Source organism: Stegastes partitus, unplaced genomic scaffold, assembly GCF_000690725.1.
Source record: "Stegastes partitus isolate 25-593 unplaced genomic scaffold, Stegastes_partitus-1.0.2 Scaffold63, whole genome shotgun sequence".
Classification (NCBI taxonomy): domain Eukaryota; kingdom Metazoa; phylum Chordata; class Actinopteri; family Pomacentridae; genus Stegastes; species Stegastes partitus.
Window position 1 is genome coordinate 695,403 of NW_007577794.1, and position 19,031 is coordinate 714,433.

Below are 19,031 nucleotides of genomic sequence, written 5' to 3' on the forward strand. Positions count from 1 at the left end.
TAGCCAATGTTACTACTGCTACACAAAGTGCAGACAACAGAAAATAAGTTTAAATATACAAAAGCTCCTTTCAAACATGCACCCAGTTATTCTCACAGCAACTGAAGGAGGAACATTAATGCAAAAAGCCAAGTATGTCTGAATGACAGATGACATCACTTTGACGGATCAGGGAGGCCAGCAGTGTTCCGTATTCATCCCTGCAAAGGGCTAAAGACCTAGTCCGTGTGTCTCAGTCAACATAAATGCTACATTTGGAAGAATAAATAAATAACTAGAACTACTTCAAAGGTCCTCCATCTAACAGGTGGACGTTCCACACAGGTATCGGCCATAGGTCAGGTACTTTGTCCCTTCTCGCTCCCACTACAATGTCAAAACAACCCAGGGTCGGAAGTAGGATCGACTATGGCAAAAAGGAAACCAAAGAAAAACATAAAAGACACAACTTCAGCTGTAAGGGTGACGTCGACAAGGAAGGAAGAAACTACACAACAAGAGAAAAAGACTATGGTTCCCCTTGCTGCTGTTGCTTTGGTGTTCGCCGTTAGCGTGGCCCCACTGACAGCCCAAGTCTCTACATGTAAGTACTCAGGAACTGCTGGCAGGTTAAAAGTAAAGGCAGGACACTGATTTGCGGCTATGCTAGCAACCCAGCTAGCCACCTAATGTCCAGCAAATTAAAAAAAATGTTTTGCTTAAACTATATTTCAGTTATGATTGTAGCTTTTTCATCAGTCACCTTAAGTTTTACCTCGACGAACAAGTATTTAGGTATCAGGTCTGTTCGCTAGGGGCTAATTGTTGATTAGCACCGACTGGAGGAAGCAGTTGACAGTCCAAGAGTGAGCCTCTGTCGTTTGAACTTCCCTCCTGGGGGTATTTTACGGATTAATTCGGCATGTGACCACTGGGCTCTGCAGCCATAACTTCAGCCCTCTCACATGCTCTCCTCCTCCAGACGGTAACGTTAGCTCACTGGATGTAGCTCGCAGTTAAACTTGGCTCCTAGCTGCCTGGTATGGAATACGTTCCTTGTTCGTAACGATAGCAGTGAAAACGCAGATTTAAGGTGAGTGTTTGAAAGCTGGTAGCACATCTAAAGCCTCCTTCTACAGGCTTTCATATGCTAACCTTCCACGGTGTGGTTATCTCTGCCTTGTACAACATGTTAAGGCGCAGCTGGGATTTCTGTGCGCATGTGCACTTTATTAAAAATGATAACCAGTGTAATTGCAAACATAGTGTTCTGATGATTTAAATTATGTTTTAAAAAAATGTCTATTCAGTGAACAGTGGCTGCACAGCTGGGTGGGGTCAGCTACAGTAAGCTGTAGGCTGTAGCATTACCAGCGTTTGCCTTTTTCTATGCAGAAAAAAAATAGTTTATTAATGGATTGAATGTGATCTGCTGCGGTCTCTTACTCTAGCTGGTCACCATAAGCACTTAGCGCTGAAGATGGATGAGGCACATCTGACAGTCAAGAATGACCTGGACACTGAGGTGGTGGTGTCCTGGATGTCACAGCGCTGCTATCAGGTAGCCTCACACTTAACAAATAATCTCCTCCAGTTGATTATGTGACTCAGTTGAGACAAGAGTGATGCTGATGCTCTGATCTGGACTTTTGTTTCCTTGTGTTAGTGTTTGTACCAGAAGCTAGGGGTGGTACCTGCAGGACCCAGTCCTGGCCAGCCCAGTTCAGTGGACTTTGTTGTTGGCACACAGCATGAAATTACACTACAGCTCAACAGCACTCTCGTCAGCATGGAGCTCTGCAAGTAAGTTTACAAAGACAGTCCTATTTCAAATTTAGTACATCAGGAGTGAACATTTGTAGGGACATTTACTGTACAAATATTTGGTGATATTACAGACTGATTCAATCTGAAAGACTTATTTACGTTTTGCAGATTGATGTAAATGAGATTTAGGTCTCTGACAGCTTACCTAATTGGATGTTGTGTTTTTCTACCTAACTAAACGAACATTATTGCAGCTGGATTGACAATTTAATCGGATTTAGAAACATGGACAACCATTCAAGATCCAAGGTTCCTTCTATTTGTCAGTCTTAATCGAACAAAATTATATTCCCCCCCCCAACAGTGCCCATACATATATTTTTTAAAAGTTGAATAAAGTTATTTATGGCAACACATACTCCTGAACATAGCATCCAGCTGGACTAATAACAAATTGCTTCATGTGGCATTTGGAGATCTTCATAATCCCACAAAGATTTTTTTTTTAAAAACAGAAAAACTTTCCTATCTGTTCAGCATATACAAAAATCTGTCTGTTAGAATTTAAGTAGACATAAACATCACGTGACTTCATTAAATGACCATCTATATATAATAAATTAAACATCACTGGAATGACTCCTTTGGTTCATTTACCGCTTGCCTGTCATTTTTAATTTCCAGGGTTCCATTCCACTTTGGGGAGCACGGAAACTACTCTGTGTGGGTGCAAAATCTGAACAACTCCTCATTGGTCAAATGCTCTGTTTCAACTGATGCAGACCCCGTGAACAGCTATATACGTGAGTCTCACACAAACATAAGCTTGTGTACATGAACATATGTCAAGTGGTTTAATACTTTACTCATCCTATGTGCTATATTTGAATAATATACAGCTGTTTCCACACAGCGATCTTGGTTGCCTTTGTTGTCTTTGCTGGACTGGTCTTGGTATTTGCAGTTGGAAGAAAAATACTAGGGTAAGCTTATTTTATTGCTTTATTCTTCTATGTTTATTCAGTAAACGCTTAAGAATAAATGTGATGATTTTGGTACTGACTAGAAAATCTGCACTGTCTTGTGTACACATACAAACAAAGCTACATGTACATATGATAAATTATTGGCAGCCTTATTAGATTCAAAGCATTTTGCTAAAATATATATATATATATTTTTAAAGTTGTGGCATAAACTTGTGGAAACCTCTTTCAAGCACAATTACTCCAAAACTGCTTATTTCTTGTCCAGACTTGGAGTAGTGAGGGGTCTTGTCCAGCGATTTGGCGGGTCCTTGGAGACAGAGAGACTCATCAACTCTGTGAGTTCTACGAAGTTGGGAATTCTTGCACTCACACTGTGAATACAGAAACTTACTAAGTCATGATAACATTTTAATGACAGCAAAATTAGAAAACAAATGACGTCTTTATTTATTGGGGTTTGACTAATATCTATGTTGTGAAGCTGTTTGGAAACTTGTTTTGAAAAATGTGACACAGGTGTTGTCAGAATATTCAGTTTAATAAATCTGTGCTTCCATCTAAAACATGTTATTTTAATCTTGTTTTCCCCGTCTAGGAACTGGGCTCCCCTCGGATGGTGCCGCCAGCTACAGACAACATACTCCCTCCACCACCGAGCCCCAGCAAGAGGCTTCGATCTCTGGACACATTTAGAGGGTATGCCTCGTTGCCTTCCTCACCTCTTCAGCTCGGCCTGCTCAGTGAAAGATATGAACTCATTTACCACTTGGTCTGATTTGTCATTATGCTGTGTTGTGTGATTGTCTATACAGTATTATCGTGTGACATTTTGGGAGTTAACATTAGAACTATCTCTTATTAAGGAGCTCCTCCCTGACAATAATAACATTAGCTGTGCGTTGACATTGTGGCATCGTTCTTCCTGAAGTGCACCCTGTAGCTATATTTCTGTTACGTCATGTTTTCTGTTATGTCTCTTAACGTGCCTACATCAGAAATTTGCCTGCAGTTCAATGCACTTTAAAAGCTAAATACGTTTTAATAAATGTTGCTTTTTCTCTCTTCCTGTCAGCATCTCCTTAATCATTATGGTTTTTGTGAATTATGGAGGAGGACGCTATTGGTTCTTTAGACACGAAAGCTGGAATGGTGAGTCCCACCTGGTTCCACTATCAGTTTTTTGAAATATGTAACAACGTAGCTAGAATTCACAGGTCTTTGTAACCTGTTTTGTTATCAGCATTGTTATTGTCGTTGATTTTGAAGTGTGCGTTTCCCATTTGTCACATTACAGGCCTTACTGTTGCAGATCTAGTCTTTCCCTGGTAAGATCAATTTGAATATTCTTCCATGGCACTTTCCTAACATGTTTTATTTCTGCAGTGGACTGCACTCTTGAACTGAACATGTGCTGGAATACTCTTTATTTTCATCCACATATGGATGTAAAAATGCAGCAACCGTATGTTTATGTAATATTAATAACACAGAATGCATGTATTGAATATTGATTGATTCTTCCATGCTTCAGTTACGCTGTAGAATTTGCACATAAAAAAATATGTTGCAGTATGTTTTCCCTGCAAGCCACAGTGTTCCTTAAAGGCAGCAAAAGTTTAACTTTCTTCATGGCTGCATCTTAAAACAAACTCCAGGGTAAAATTCCACCTGTCACTGAAGAAAAGAAATGAACCAAACTAAAATAATGAACTTATTTGCTCCCATATTCCCTCAGTACAGCTTTTAGCTACTGCTCCTCTTCTAAATGAACCAGATCTCTTTTTCAACTCGCTCCTTTTTGGGTTTTTTTTGTCTATTTTCTCACACTTTGTGTTTTCCTCCTCCATTAGGTTTGTGTTTATAATGGGCACATCCATCGCACTGTCCATCAATTCCATGCTGCGTGCAGGCACAACCCGACGCTCGCTGCTCAGGAAAGTTGTGTGGAGGAGCATACAGCTCTTCATCATCGGTGTCTTCGTCATTAACCCAAACTACTGCCAGGGGGCATGTACGTATAAACTCACTTGTTTGATGTTGTCTATAACGTCCCAAGTTACTGTGTTCCAATCATTAATAGACCATGTTCTTTTATAGTGTTCCAAACTGTCAACTTGTGTATTCAGCTTTCCTTTTTTTTTTTTTTTTTTTAATTTACTTTTGTGTTTCTGCCTCCGTCTTCGCTCACACTTTATGTTCATGTGCTTCACAGTGTCTTGGGACAACTTACGGATTCCAGGTGTGCTGCAGCGCCTTGCCTGGTCGTACTTGGTTGTAGCCTGCCTGGATTTATTGGTGGCGAGAGGCCAAGTTGACATCCTTACAACAGTCAGTCAGCAACTTACTTTTACCTTCATTCTGTAACTTTCTATCCTAAACAATTGCCATATCTGCTTTGAATACATAAAAGCAGAAATGTGATCATTTTCTTTTGATTGTAATTTTCTGCTAACCTATTAATGATAAATGTATTTTGAAAGAGGACAGAAGTGTTTTATTTAGAAGTGTCTGTGTTTTCTAGGATCCTTGGTGGTCTCCTGGCCTTGATATCTTGCTGTACTGGCCAGCGTGGCTGTGTGTGCTCCTTTTAGAAGTCATCTGGCTATGCCTCACTTTCCTACTTCCTGTACCAGATTGCCCAACGTAAGTCAAACATGGCATTTTTGTGTATACTGTAAATATGTGTCTGTTTGTGCTTAGCAAGCAACAACTGTTTGAAAAATGTGTTTATCACACAGTTTTAGGCTTTTGTGTCGTGAGTGATTTTGATGAAGTGAAACTTTGACAATTGAGTCTGATGCTGAATTGCTATGTAGAAATGTAATTGTTGCTACTAGTAATTTTGTAGCAGTGATGACAAATTTTCACCTTTTATAAATATTTACCTTTGTGTTAAATTTTTTTTGTTGTTGTTTATAATACATACATTTAAAATACATTATTTGGAGTACGTTTGTTTAGCAGAAATGAAAAAGTAAAACTAAATGCTTAAGAAATTAAGAAGAAAATAAATACACAGAATATATATATACAGTCATCCTCAAGTTTATTAATACGCTCCCATTAAAGAAGGAAAAAAAACAGATTCAAGATTCAAGATAAGCTTTATTTGCCACATACACATTTATACACCCTACAATGTGCAGTGAAATGTGTTTTGTACCAGAATCCAGCGTCCACTTTGAATAAAAAGAAAAATAGAGAAATAAAAAAAATAATAATAAAATAAAAATAAGTGTTCAGCTGTCACTGAAATAAGCTGAAATTGATAAAAGTAAGAATAAATAAAAATTTAATGAAAATCATGACATTGCTTTTGAATTGTGGTTCAACAGAAATATTTAAAAAAAAAACAAACAAAAAAAAAACCTACAAGCAAACAAGCATGATGGGGCCCGTGAACTAATATATTGTTGAACAACCCTTTGAGCCAATCACTGCAATCAAGTATTTTCTGTAACTCTCAATCAGACTTCTGCACCTGTTGACAGGTATTTAGATTTTTAACCACTGCTCATCAGCAAAGTGCTCTAATTTTTCCGGGACAGTTTTGTTATTTTTATTTTTTTTTATTATTCTTTTCAAGCACAATTCAAAAGCAATGCCGTATTTCACAAAATTATATTTTAACTTTAAAAAAAAAAAAAAAAAAACTTTTTTCAGTTTCTAGTTATTTGAGTGACTATTGTGAATTTAGCCTTTTCTTTAATGGAAGGATATGAATACATTTGAGGATGACCACATAATATATATTTTTCATGTTTAGATATATTTTATTTTAATTTCCTCTAGGGATCAATAAAGTATTTCTGATTCTGATTCTCATATAATTAGAGCTGACAGAATTCTTTCCAAACCCTTGTCTGCCTTCTGTGTTTGTTTTTAAATCTAAACCTTTCCATTGATACAGTATGTCCTGCATTAATGACTCTGATTTCATCCTGCTCTTTGGAAACAGAGGCTATCTGGGACCAGGTGGGATTGGGGACATGGGCCTGTATGCTAACTGCACCGGTGGAGCAGCTGGTTTCATTGACCGTTGGCTTCTGGGGGAAAACCACATCTACCAGACTCCCTCATCACGGGTTGGTGTCCACCAAAGCAGCCCATATACACTTGTTATCCCCAACCATTGTAATGTTACACTAAGGTAGGGTAGACAAGGTACATTTAACAAAACCCATTTCTGCTTTTATTCTAATTTAGGTAATTTATGGAACTCACATGCCATATGACCCAGAGGGTGTTCTGGGCAGCATCAATTCTGTTCTCATGGCTTTTCTTGGATTACAGGTTTGTAATGTGTATTTGTCTGATTCTGTCTTCCTTTTGTGCTTGGAGTATGGCTTATGTCAATATTTCCAATATCAAATGTTAGGTAAATGATGTAAAACATTGGAATAATCAAAGGCAAAAAACTATTAGGTTTCATTTTTGTATTTTATCCTCAGGCAGGAAAGATAATCTTACACTACAGAGATCTCCACAGAAGTATCATGTCAAGGTTCCTCATATGGGGTTTGTTTCTGGTAAGCAAGCTGACCTGTTATGTTCTTTGCTTCTGCAATATGTGGACAGTATTTATATCAGTTAGTTATTGCTGAGTAAATTAAACGGCTCATGGCATTGTAAAGCAAGTATCTTGGTTGCAATGTTTTTGACTTTTCCTGAACACATTTATTTTCAGGACACTTCCTGTCCTTCCTGATTGACTAATAAGATTTCTTGCACCACACAGGGAGTCATCTCAGCAGCTCTGACCAAGTGTTCCACAGACCAGGGCTTCATTCCGGTCAACAAGAACCTGTGGTAAGTTTTGCCTTAATGCCCAATTCATGCTGTCCTCGTTCAGGTGCACAAATCTGCAGTCTGTTACGCAGCAGGTTGCATTTCCCATGATATCGAACACTAAAAAACACACATGGAAACAGTAGCTGGTTACAGGTTATACAGCAGCACTGTGTCAGTGATTATTTCTGTGGTACAGTGAGCGGACATAGCTCAGGATTTCTAGAGCGACGAGGACTTCCTGCTGTGTTTGGGCTCTGTTGATGAAAACCACGTACAAATCAAAGCTCATCCAAAATCCAGCAGCAATTTCTTCTCTTTTGAACATTTGTTTTAAGCACCACTTGTTCTACTGGCACACGTGCAATCGGCGCTCTTGCAGTGCAGACGGTTTGCGTGTTCACAAATTTCCAGCTGCATGTAGACAGTCCACACAGACCTTTGCGGACTCGGGAGTGTGAAGAAATTTACATCACGAGTAACCCTACAGATATGGGAAGCATAAATTGGCCTTACCTCATCCTCAAATGGAAGATTTCCTCAGTCTAACTTTTTTGGGATTTGTTGATGAATGTTTGGGAAAGTTTCTGCATAGAATAGGAATTCTTGTTCTTTCATAACTTTGTATTTAAATGTTTGAACATTAACACACAGGTGACACAATATCTGAGATCATTTCACAATTTCACACTCATTTTGAAAGATACCTAAAATTCCACTATACTCCATATGTTGTCCATATTTGCCATTCATTTCAAGCCAGCCACCTTCCAAATCAAAAAATTGTTAACATACAAATATTTCATCACACAACATGTAGTCCAATGGTGTAACTCAGTTAAGTTTTGAACACAGGACCATGTTCACCTCCCAGTTGTGCCAATTTGTTGCTCGATGTAGCTTTTACCATTAACCACCGTGAATAATGGACTTTAAATTACAACTATAGGGATGAGCTGACTTTTATGAAGATAGATTTAAAAAGAAAGATAAGAGAGAACTTGTAGAACAACTCCATTCGAATGAAACATATAGGGATACAGCTGATAAATATTCCCAATACTATGTTTTAAACAATGCTGCTCTGTGTATGTATTTTTTGTTTCACTTCTAGGTCTCTGTCCTACGTGACAACACTGGCCTGCTTCGCCTTTGTGCTGCTAGTGTTGATCTACTACACTGTAGATGTGAAGAAGTGGTGGTCTGGGGCACCTTTCTACTACCCTGGTGAGCACTGTTAGCAGACAGAAGGAGTTGGATTAGTGGACAGTTTTTGGACTTGGATTTGTGTCCTTTAAAACCAAATTCTTTCAACCAAGACAGCCTTTTGATTATTTCAATTAAATTACAACCACAGCTGCAGTTTTTAATCAAGTTTGATGTGAGTCTGATCTGGAATTATCTGTGTTTTACTGAGAAATGGGTGCTGAGAAATAAAATCCATCAAAATTAGCTGTTGCCATATCCTTCTGAAACTACTGTAGTCACTGTGATCTTTGCTTTCCAGGCATGAACTCCATCCTCGTGTACGTGGGCCATGAAGTGTTTGAGGACTATTTTCCTTTCCGCTGGCGCATGGCCAACAGCCAATCCCACACTGAACACCTCATCCAGAACCTTGTGGCCACTTCGTGTTGGGTCATGATCTCCTACGTGCTCTACAGAAAGAAGATTTTCTGGAAAATTTAGAAGTAAAGCCCCTAAATAATGGGAAAACAAAAGCAAAGAACATTGTTTACATCAAATTTGCTGGACATATAATCTGAAAACATTCAGAAAGTGGGGAAACAGGAAACTGATTTAACTTGTTGAAACTATAATGAAGCTCCTTGTCTGAATATGTGTGAGTTTCTTCTTTAACTCTGTTTTGCTTCCTCTTTTGTAAGTGTTCGTCACTACTCTCTAGAACCATTAATATTTTAAACACTTTTTTCCAAAGATCTTCAGTTATAAAGCAGCAGAGCACTGCCAAATATCCTCGCTTACTCAGGAAAAGCTTGTCTAAGAAAGGTTTGTTATAAGAACTGACACTGTTAATTTTCTGTTTGACTGTGTGTTATAGACCCATGTTTTCATACCTCCCCTTGACGACAAACTTCTGCATCAGGGTGAGCCGCAGATGTTAAGGAAGGCCTTGTTCACTTCCCCTTAGGAGAATCCCCGCTGCCATCCTACGTACTGTTGTGTTACTCTGAAAGCTGTAGTGGGGCTTTTGTGAGTCTTTAGCACAAGGAGACAGTACATTATGCACACTTCTAAAGAAAGCGTGACATAGAATGCATTGTGGGCTGTCATCGTTTCTGCTTCCCAGTGGCAGATGGAAGTGTCTTTAAAGCCACCAGGTCTATTTACACTAGTTTCAGCTGCATGATAAACATATTTTCAGTAACTAAAAGAAGTTTTCTTTCAAGTTATGTCTCGTACTTTGGCCTTACAGCTCTTCTGTTTTGAGCTATTCCATTTGGGGATGCCAAATAGGTGAAAATACAATAGAAAAAATTTGCACATTAAGAGCTTGTAAACAATGAGACACAGTATGTAGAGGTTTTGAAATTTGAAACTCAAACATTTGCAGCATTTTGTTCTTGAACTGTCGATGTTAAGTTAATCATCTATGCCAGTAAGTTGTTCTGCTTAAGTGCAAGTGTTTTTAGTTTTGTAATCCCCTCCTCCCCTCTGACCCTGCTCTGTCTCCCAGCAAGTGGTGAGACATACGATGCCATGTGTTACCAAGTGGTGACGGGAAGTAAAGGAGGGCATGTCAGATGACTGGTGAAATCTGTTGAGGGTTGTTTCTTTGGTATTGTGATTAATGCAGAAACAGCGGGCGAGTTAAGTTTTTGTTCTGGTTTTCAAACAACAGCTGTTTTTCATGTTAAATGTGAAATACATTTATAGAATGCAGCTCAACTATATCATGTCCATTTACAGTATCTTCATTAGGAAGATGATTGCGTCTTGCCATAAAACTCTGCCATTTACCCCACTGTACTGTATAAATGTACCCCCTTTTGTAACTGGCAATTTATATAAATATCACTTTTATTAACACATCATTTTTACAGAATCCTGCGGAGTCTGTAGAATATCCAAATGCTGTCAGAGATTTTAGGACAACTGCTCATTTAGCACTGAATTGATTACTTTTTTGTTAAACTTTTATACTTTTTTTTAATATTCATAATTTGAAGATGCATTTATTTAATAAAAATATATTCCAAAAATATTCTTTGCTGTTGTGTGAGGTTGACTGTGATTTGTTCTAATGTGGTACTTTATTTTAGGCTTTTTTTTTTTTTTTTTAAAGGACCTAAAATTGTATTTATAATTAATTATTTTCTCTGAGAATAATAGTTATTAGCCTTATAATGTGGATGATTTACTGTCTTTAACTATATATATTTTTGCTGCTGCAGTTCATCTAGCACTTTTTTTTTTTTTTTTTTTAATCTTCTTGCTGTGTTTCTAGCTCTTCGTTGTAGAAAGGTGTAGTCTGCTTATTGCTCAATCAGGCGTGGGAATCGAGTTACATCGTGAGTGCCCCATGGAAGAAAAAAAAAGCAAGTTAAGAGCGTGTGCCTCCTCATCTCGCGACATCTTTGCTCCATCTTCATTCATGTCTATTGTGAGAGTTTTTCGGCTCTCGCGTGACTTTGTAACTTTCCCACGCCTGTTGTTTTGGCGTCTGCCCTCAGCCTGTCGCCCCTCCCTCCCCCCCACTTCTCACCCCTTTGCCCCGTCACACCTTCCCCCTCTATCTCCCCTCCGCTCTCCCTCTCTCCCTTCTTTTGCTTCCAGTCTGGTTCTTCTGTTGTGCCGTTGGCTGTGCTGAGGGGGCTGGGGGAGGGATCTCGCGATTGTTGGACTTTTCTTTTTTTTTCGAGGGGGGGGAGAGAGTTATTCGGAAGATGGCGCCCGTTGTTACGGGGTAAGTGCAGACATTCAAAGCATAATGTTATTGAAAAATGTTAAGTGTTCCTTGTGGCGGAGCGGTTCCCGGTTTGTGGTGTTTTCGGGTGATGTCGTGGGTGTTTGTACCCCCGCGTCGCTCCCAGTAAGTTTACCCCCCTGAGCTCTGCCTTATGGCTCGATGCGGGGTCAGTGGTGCAAAACTATTCTTCGTGGTTTCTCAGCCGTTTTGTTGAAGTTACTCACAATATTAGACAAGTTTTAAACTAATTCAGAAACTTTTTGTCAGTTCGCAGTTTTCCTTTTTTGGCTTGTCTACCCCTTGTGCGTTTGTTTCATTTCTGGTTTAGCAAGTTGAGCACACTACATATATGTGTATATATGTGTGTGTGTGTATATGTGTGTATGTATATATATATATATATATACATACATACACACACACTGACTAATTACTCAGACATTGCTATCACAAATTGAACTTGGTTTAAGTGGTTAAAACATTTTTTTTTGCTTGTTAAGTCAAATTTTGACGTTCTTAAGCGCACATTTATTGTTTTAATATAACTTTCCTCTCAACTGAAAGCAGCTGAAAAAGAGAGTTGTTTCTTGATACTACTTTACAGTAACACTGTTAAACTTGTACATCTATTGCTACACTGCTGTATACTGTGTAGTAGCTCCATTCTGCTTCTGAAATACCCTGAAGCAGATGCAGACTCTTTAGTATGTGAGGAGGTGTCGTTTTATGCATTTATCTGAACTTGACTGATGTATTTGTTGGCCGATTTCAGCTTGTCACACATATGTCATTATCGACATATATGTTATACAAAAGGAAAACTCGGAAAAGATGTGTAAGATAATTTAGAAATAGTGCCATCACACTGTTTGTATATAGTGTTTACAAAGTTTTTATTGTTCTACAAGTTCTTATATATACCTTACGTTTCGTTGTACTTGTTACAATGACAATAAAACAAATCTGAATCTGAATCTGAATCTTTGTTCAGCACACTCCGACTTCATTCTTTACAGTACTCTCAGCACTGCCTGCAGCACTTGTAGCTGAGCAGACGATGGTGCGGGGCTTTAGTTCTTACCACTGTAAAATACAAGCACGCCTGCCTTAAAGATGTCACTGACATTGTGTATTGTACCACTATGTTTTTTTCTGCCCACTTTCAACCAAGCTTGTTTTCATGTCTGCTTCAGTCGCCCGGCACTGAAACCACGCATAAACACCTTGCGCCATGATGTTTTTGTTTTGCAGGAAGTTCGGTGAGCGACCTCAACCTCAGCGTTTGACAAGGTACAAAGAGAAACGGAGCAAGTCCTTCACAATGCAAACATTTCAAAACTTTTTTTAAATCAGTGCAGGAAGATAAAAAAAAAAAAATAACTCAAAAAATATTGTTGATGTTAGAACAATTTGTATGCTGATGTTAAAATTTTAATATGTGTTTTCCCCCCTATTTCAGAGAGGCTATGAGGAATTACTTGAAGGAGAAAGACGATCAAACAGTGCTCATACTACATGCGAAAGTTGCACAAAAGTCATATGGCAATGAAAAACGGTTAGTCTGGGACTGTTTAAAGTTGCATACTTTGAATTTGCCTGTTGTTGAGATTGTGGTTATTGAGCCTAGGTATGTTTTTTTTGTTATACTTCTGCCTGTGTCAATTAGGTTTTTCTGTCCTCCACCATGTGTGTATCTGTTGGGCACTGGCTGGCAGAAGAAGTTAGAGAATATGGAGAAGGAGGGCTGCACAGAGCAGGAGGCCCAGCCATGTGCTTTCATTGGGATAGGCAACAGCGAACAGGAGATGCAGCAACTGAATCTGGAGGGGAAGGTGGGTCCTTTATAATTGTACAGTTTGCATATTTCCTTGTGATTGTACAAATAATCTTCACTGTGGGTGATTAAAAGCTTATCTGTTTACATACTCTTCCGATTATTCAACTATTCTAGCAGTAATAAAGTTGCCATTTTGTTTTCTGTTCTACTGCTGATCAACCATGCAAAGTAACCACAGCTGCTTTGCTTTGCAGTTTGACCATATCCTCTGCTTGCTGAGAAGAATCTTGTTAACTATGTTCACTCTGTAACTGATATTGTTGCATACCATACTCATGTTTTCTTTTTGCCCGAGTGTCCCTAACAACCTTGTTCTCCGAATGAGAGAAGAGGGAAGTGAAAGGGGGGCAAACAAAAAGCCACATCCTCACACAAAATCCTTCAATGTTTTGTTTTTTTGTTTTTCCCTGTGGCAGCACTTCTGCACAGCTAAGACACTGTATATCAGTGACTCCGATAAAAGGAAGCACTTCATGCTGTCTGTGAAGATGTTATACGGAAACAGCTCCAACATAGGAGTCTTCCTCAGCAAGAGAATCAAGGTCATCTCCAAGCCCTCCAAGAAGAAACAGTCCTTGAAAAATGCAGATTGTGAGTTACAGGACTTGTAAACACACACACATACATGCACTAAAGCTCTTAAAGCTTGTCTTGTTGGGGACGACAATGACTCTGATTTACAGGAATTATTGTTGAGTGTCATTCGAAGCTGTTCCTGTTCTCATTGCAGTAAAGTTATATTTTTATGGACATTTCATTTTGTAGCCTTATAGATTAGAAATTGTAGAGGAAAGAACGTGAAAAGTTGAGTTGTGATTTTGGCACACAAACTGTGCATTAACTGTCTCTGTGATGTTTCTGGATGAGTGTTGGTGCTGAAATGGTGAAAATGACCTTCCCCTAATGACTTGAAACAACTTAAAATACCATTGCCTGTCTGTGCATATCTGTTAATGAGACAGTTCAGTTCAGACTAGTGCTGTGTTGACAGCGATACTGAAATTTTGCCAATGAGACTTTTATGGAAATGGGTGCACATTCAGATATGAAGCCAAAATGCTAAATTGCCATTAGATTAACAGAACAGGGAGCGTGTGTGAACGGGGCTTAAGCAAGACTGTTTGGTTTCACCACATCCTCACAATTAATTCTGATTTGTAAAAGATTTTAGTTTTGTCTTTCCCTTTCTTTCTCCCTAGTGTGTATAGCATCAGGGACTAAGGTGGCCTTGTTTAATCGCCTGCGTTCCCAGACAGTTAGTACCAGGTATCTCCATGTGGAAGGAGGAAACTTTCATGCTAGCTCCCAGCAGTGGGGTGCCTTCTACATCCACCTCCGTAAGTCACGCCTTGGTTTGTCTGCATTTTTTTTTCTATCATTTTATGTGTCAACTATGGTGAAAATTTGAAATGTTGGTGTTTTTGTTTAGTGGATGATGAGGAGTCTGAAGGAGAGGAGTTTGCTGTAAGAGATGGCTACATTCACTATGGCCAGACAGTCAAACTGGTGTGCTCTGTTACTGGCATGGCCCTGCCGAGACTCGTATGTGTCGACTCTTATGTCACTTATTTGTTGTTTGTAAGAAAATGAGTTGTCATTACACTGGTGTACTTAGTGCATGTGTAGGGATGTTTGTGCTACGCAACGTTTTCAGATGTGTTGAACAGTGAATAGGGTTTGTTGCTGTGTATTCATGATGGGTGTTTTTGCCCCATTTCCTCAGGTTATTCGCAAAGTAGACAAGCAAACAGCATTATTGGATGCCGATGACCCAGTGTCCCAGCTTCACAAGTGTGCCTTCTACCTGAAAGATACAGACAGGATGTATCTCTGTCTTTCACAGGAGAGGATCATCCAGTTCCAGGTGCACAGTGACACACACACACACACACACACACACACACACACACACATACATACTTGAGTAGTTTACTGCATTCCTCAACTGCAGTTTTAACACTTAATAAAGAATACTCTGAGATGTGAGACAGCAGATGGCTCTTTTGCCCAAGTGTGATAAATCAAGGACTTTTGGAAACCTTGAAACTGCTCAAGGCTAAAATGTAATTCAGTCCTTTTTTTTTTTAATGATTGCATATCAAATTGCCACATAGATGAATAAAAAGTACACATATCTGTTACAAAGACTTAATTTTGCCCCCCCCAAAAACAAAACATTTAATTGACAGACATGGACAGACATTTAAGACTCCAACTATTCAGAATCTCATATTTTTATTTCATTCTCCAAAGCAAATAGACATTAGAATACTTTGGTTGGCAATTTGGAAGTGCAATAAATAGTTTTCATAAGAATTATTGTTTGATGGCTTTTTGTGGACATACATTTAATTACTGTAATAACTTTAAACACTGATTGTAGAAAAACCTTTTTGCTGTTTCTTTCAGTCCCAACAGAATATAAAGTCATCTGATGAGAGTATTGTTCACAGTGGTTGTTCGTTGTGAAATTAGTACCCACACTGGAGTTTGACGTATTTGTTGTAATGAGCATTCCAGGGCAAGAGAAAAGTGTTCAGTGTTTGACCATGTCATTGCAAATGTATATTTTTCGCCTGGTTAGGCATAAAAGTGGGAAGTGAAATTGTTTCTAAGGAGTTTTTTTTATTTGTTTTATTTCTTCAGGCGACACCATGCTCCAAAGAAACTAACAAGGAAATTATTAACGATGGGGCTTCCTGGACTATCATTAGCACTGACAAAGCAGAGTACACCTTTTATGAGGGCATGGGCCCCGTCCCCACACCAGTCACACCTGTCCCTGTGGTAGAAAGTCTGCAGGTATGGTACACCTGCAGCCTTTTCTGTTAAAAACATGCTTATTATCCACTTTACCAGCAAACATGAGTAGTACTTTCTTCACCAACTACACCCTGTTTAAATTTTTACTCAGCCAAGAGGGATCTTTAAAGACAGTTTTTGTGTGTCCTTGTATAGTTAAATGGTGGCGGAGATGTGGCCATGTTAGAGCTGACGGGACAGAACTTCACTCCTAACCTCAGAGTGTGGTTCGGGGACGTGGAGGCCGACACCATGTACAGGTACAAGTGTCTGTGAGGGTTTATATATGTGTGTGTGTGTGTATGAGGGGTTCTGTGTTACGATGCCTATAATCAAGCCTTATCTCATCCATTGGCTCCCCCAGGTGTGGAGAGAGTGTCCTGTGTGTAGTGCCGGATATTTCTGCCTTCAGAGAGGGGTGGCGCTGGGTGAGGCAGCCGGTCCAGGTTCCTGTGACGCTGGTCCGCAATGATGGAATCATCTACGCCACTGCCTTAACCTTCACTTACACCCCAGAACCAGGTCCCCGACCCCACTGCAGTGCTGCTGGGGCCATTCTGCGGTCACATAGCACCTCTTCATCATCACCAGCGTCCTCATCTTCACCTTCATCTTCATTGGGCGGGCTTGGAGAAAGCCACGGGGCCTACAGCAGCAGTGACTCAGGCATGTCGTCGTCGGCGTCAACCATGTCGGTGCTGTCATAGTGATACTTGTTTTGTGTGTGTGCTACGAATGACTGAGAGAGAAAATGCGGACATGTACTCCAAAGAGACTCATGGACCTGTGAAGAATTGCACACAAGCTAAGAAGCTCATCATTAAAGCGACTGTGAAATCACGAGAACTGGCTGAGACTTTTGGGGGGGAGACAAGTTTAAAGAAAATGCCTGTGATAACTGACTCTGTACTTTAGTGCCCTCTTGTGGATATCCAAGATGTTTGTCCTAAAAGGAGGTGAATGTACTGTCTGACTCTCACAGCAATGGGATTTGTAAAATAAGCATCTTGTTTTTATATACCAGTGGGTTTGGAAGCTACTTTCATTATGCTTTCTTACTACCAAGGTCATATTTTTACAGAAAAAGTTGTTGATTTAACTGTTGTAAGCAAGGGAAATTTTTTAACTTAGTTTCTTTGGACCAAGGAATATTATAATATTTTATTCATTATATATTTTATAAGCTTTTGCTGAGGTACATTTTGACATTTTTGTATAGTACTGCATAGTACATACATTCACTTTTGTTACCAAATAGAGTTTGTCATGGTGTTGGCACCTATTTCTGTTTTGTCTCTGTGGAGTGGTCAAAGTGGAAATGACTTTTAGGATGTTTAACAGTCTGACTACAGATTCCCTACTTATCTCCTCACTTGTTTTTTTTTAACACATACTTACTTAGTTGTCATTTCCAAAACATTATCAGTTCACTGAGCTGCACCAGAATGAAAAAGAATCAGTCAGGCTTTGTTTTTAAGGAGGCACTTTAGAAAATGAGGACATGCCAATGTCAGCCTGCAGTTATTGGCTTAGCTACTTTATATTTTCTAGGCCAATTTGTTTTTGCTCTTAATATCAAAGATGACCTTTTTGATGAATGTAGTGTGTGCATTTGCTCATATGTAATACACTATCACTGTGTTCTGTTTTCTAATCCAGATGCTCTTCTCATACCCTGTGCTTAAACTCAAATCTAAACAATCAGTCCCTCTTGTTAGCAGAGTTTAAGACACCACACTACTTCTTTTTTGTGTCTTTTTCTTTTTTTTTTTTCCAATAGTGAAGCCTTTTAACAAAAAACAAACAAACTTGGGTGTCTGATCTCTTGCACATTTTCAGAGAAAGTGAGAAAGTCGCAGAACAAACAACAAGCGTCAAAACTGGCTGGTCATGTTAAAGATTTGATCTTTACTGTTAATATAATACTTATATTGCAGATATTGTGGATCTTTAATGTTTTCTGTAATTGGAGGGGCTTTAAGTTTTGCTTTGAGTTTGTGCGTATGTGTTGGAAGAAGAGCTTTAATACCGTCTTTGCCTTGTAGCTTCATAGCTACCCGAGCAGGTCACAGATTTCTCAGTGATGTCATGGTGATATTGACCCTTGTTGAATTTAGTTTTGTCAAACGTGTCTTTTGACTGCAAATACATTAGAACTAATTTTGATATAAAAAGCTGTGGCTGTTCTTGAATGAACGAAGTTGAATGAACATAAAAATGGAACTTTAAACCTGTTTATCAAGATCAGTGTTTCGCCCCAACTACCTACAGTTTTAGTACTTTGTTGAAATTTCTCCCAAGTTATTTCCATCATTTTTTTGTATTGTGCTGTGTATCATGTTTCAAGATTAACACGACAGCAATAGAAGGTAAGTAAACGTGTTAATGACAGTGATGTGAGTCAATAGAGTTTTTACATGTGTTTTCAGCATTTCTGAGAAGTAGCTTTATAATTGCTTGGCTAAGTATTTACACTGTAACATTCCAGTGACACCTCTCTCTATGCTGTCTGCACCACCTCCTGATTTGATTAGAAATGTTTTATTTGATCGACTTTTGTTAACTTCGTTGGTCATTTTCCAACAACACATTAATCTTGGATTCCCACCTTGTTCCACAACTTTTTTGCTCATTTGGACATTTGATAAAATCAGATTTCAGAGGATTGATTTTTTTGGTTAGTGCACTGCCCAGTTTTCCAGTCTGCTCTCTTAGTTGGCTATTTATTTCTTGCAACTTTGCCTTGTTTTGACATTTTGGTCAGTCGACCATGCACACACCATCTACAAGCCAGGGGTTGTGTAAGTCAGAAGTGGCTTAAGGTGCTTAAACATCTTGTGTCATTATATTGGCAGCTTCAATGTTCTTGTGTTTAGTGAATACGTTTCTTAACTCCTGTTTCCTGCTGTTTGTATCTCACAGCTCTTTCCTTATATCG

At 39.0% G+C, this 19,031-nt stretch overlaps 2 protein-coding genes across 4 annotated transcripts; both read left to right on the forward strand.

Annotated features, from left to right (window-relative positions):
* The first annotated feature begins 408 nt into the window (after nucleotides 1–408).
* hgsnat (heparan-alpha-glucosaminide N-acetyltransferase) lies at nucleotides 409–10,301 on the forward strand. 2 transcript variants are annotated; one of them, XM_008276012.1, is made up of 18 exons: nucleotides 409–583; nucleotides 1,431–1,540; nucleotides 1,646–1,782; nucleotides 2,431–2,549; nucleotides 2,660–2,729; nucleotides 3,001–3,070; nucleotides 3,331–3,431; nucleotides 3,808–3,884; nucleotides 4,030–4,060; nucleotides 4,586–4,746; nucleotides 4,948–5,063; nucleotides 5,257–5,378; nucleotides 6,694–6,820; nucleotides 6,942–7,028; nucleotides 7,187–7,264; nucleotides 7,474–7,544; nucleotides 8,638–8,750; nucleotides 9,031–10,301. In XM_008276012.1, exons 1-18 carry the CDS (start codon nucleotides 409–411, stop codon nucleotides 9,210–9,212), a joined length of 1,947 nt encoding a protein of 648 aa, XP_008274234.1. In that variant the 3' UTR covers nucleotides 9,213–10,301. The 2 variants fall into 2 exon arrangements, with proteins under 2 accessions (XP_008274234.1, XP_008274235.1); XM_008276013.1 differs by lacking the exon at nucleotides 409–583 and adding an exon at nucleotides 942–1,072.
* A 1,016-nt stretch (nucleotides 10,302–11,317) lies between these two features.
* LOC103353178 (recombining binding protein suppressor of hairless-like) lies at nucleotides 11,318–18,484 on the forward strand. Of its 2 annotated transcripts, XM_008276014.1 has the most exons (11): nucleotides 11,318–11,451; nucleotides 12,706–12,744; nucleotides 12,914–13,009; nucleotides 13,121–13,286; nucleotides 13,708–13,882; nucleotides 14,491–14,628; nucleotides 14,721–14,833; nucleotides 15,015–15,155; nucleotides 15,938–16,093; nucleotides 16,250–16,353; nucleotides 16,458–18,484. In XM_008276014.1, exons 1-11 carry the CDS (start codon nucleotides 11,432–11,434, stop codon nucleotides 16,798–16,800), a joined length of 1,491 nt encoding a protein of 496 aa, XP_008274236.1. In that variant the 5' UTR covers nucleotides 11,318–11,431; the 3' UTR covers nucleotides 16,801–18,484. The 2 variants fall into 2 exon arrangements, with proteins under 2 accessions (XP_008274236.1, XP_008274237.1); XM_008276015.1 differs by lacking the exons at nucleotides 11,318–11,451; nucleotides 12,706–12,744 and having other exon boundaries at nucleotides 12,928–13,009; nucleotides 13,170–13,286.
* The last annotated feature ends 547 nt before the right edge of the window (nucleotides 18,485–19,031 follow it).

What these genes read in the sequence shown, in the direction of transcription:
- LOC103353178 (XM_008276014.1), top strand. Translation starts at nt 11,432, where the DNA reads ATGGCGCCCGTTGTTACGGG. An exon ending in AGAGGATCATCCAGTTCCAG is followed by an intron (nt 15,156 to 15,937) that starts GTGCACAGTGAC and finishes TTATTTCTTCAG; the next exon opens with GCGACACCATGCTCCAAAGA. An exon ending in CTGTGGTAGAAAGTCTGCAG is followed by an intron (nt 16,094 to 16,249) that starts GTATGGTACACC and finishes GTCCTTGTATAG; the next exon opens with TTAAATGGTGGCGGAGATGT.
- hgsnat (XM_008276012.1), top strand. Translation starts at nt 409, where the DNA reads ATGGCAAAAAGGAAACCAAAGAAAAACATAAAAGACACAACTTCAGCT. An exon ending in GTCAGCATGGAGCTCTGCAA is followed by an intron (nt 1,783 to 2,430) that starts GTAAGTTTACAA and finishes TTTAATTTCCAG; the next exon opens with GGTTCCATTCCACTTTGGGG. An exon ending in TGGCTTTTCTTGGATTACAG is followed by an intron (nt 7,029 to 7,186) that starts GTTTGTAATGTG and finishes TTTTATCCTCAG; the next exon opens with GCAGGAAAGATAATCTTACA.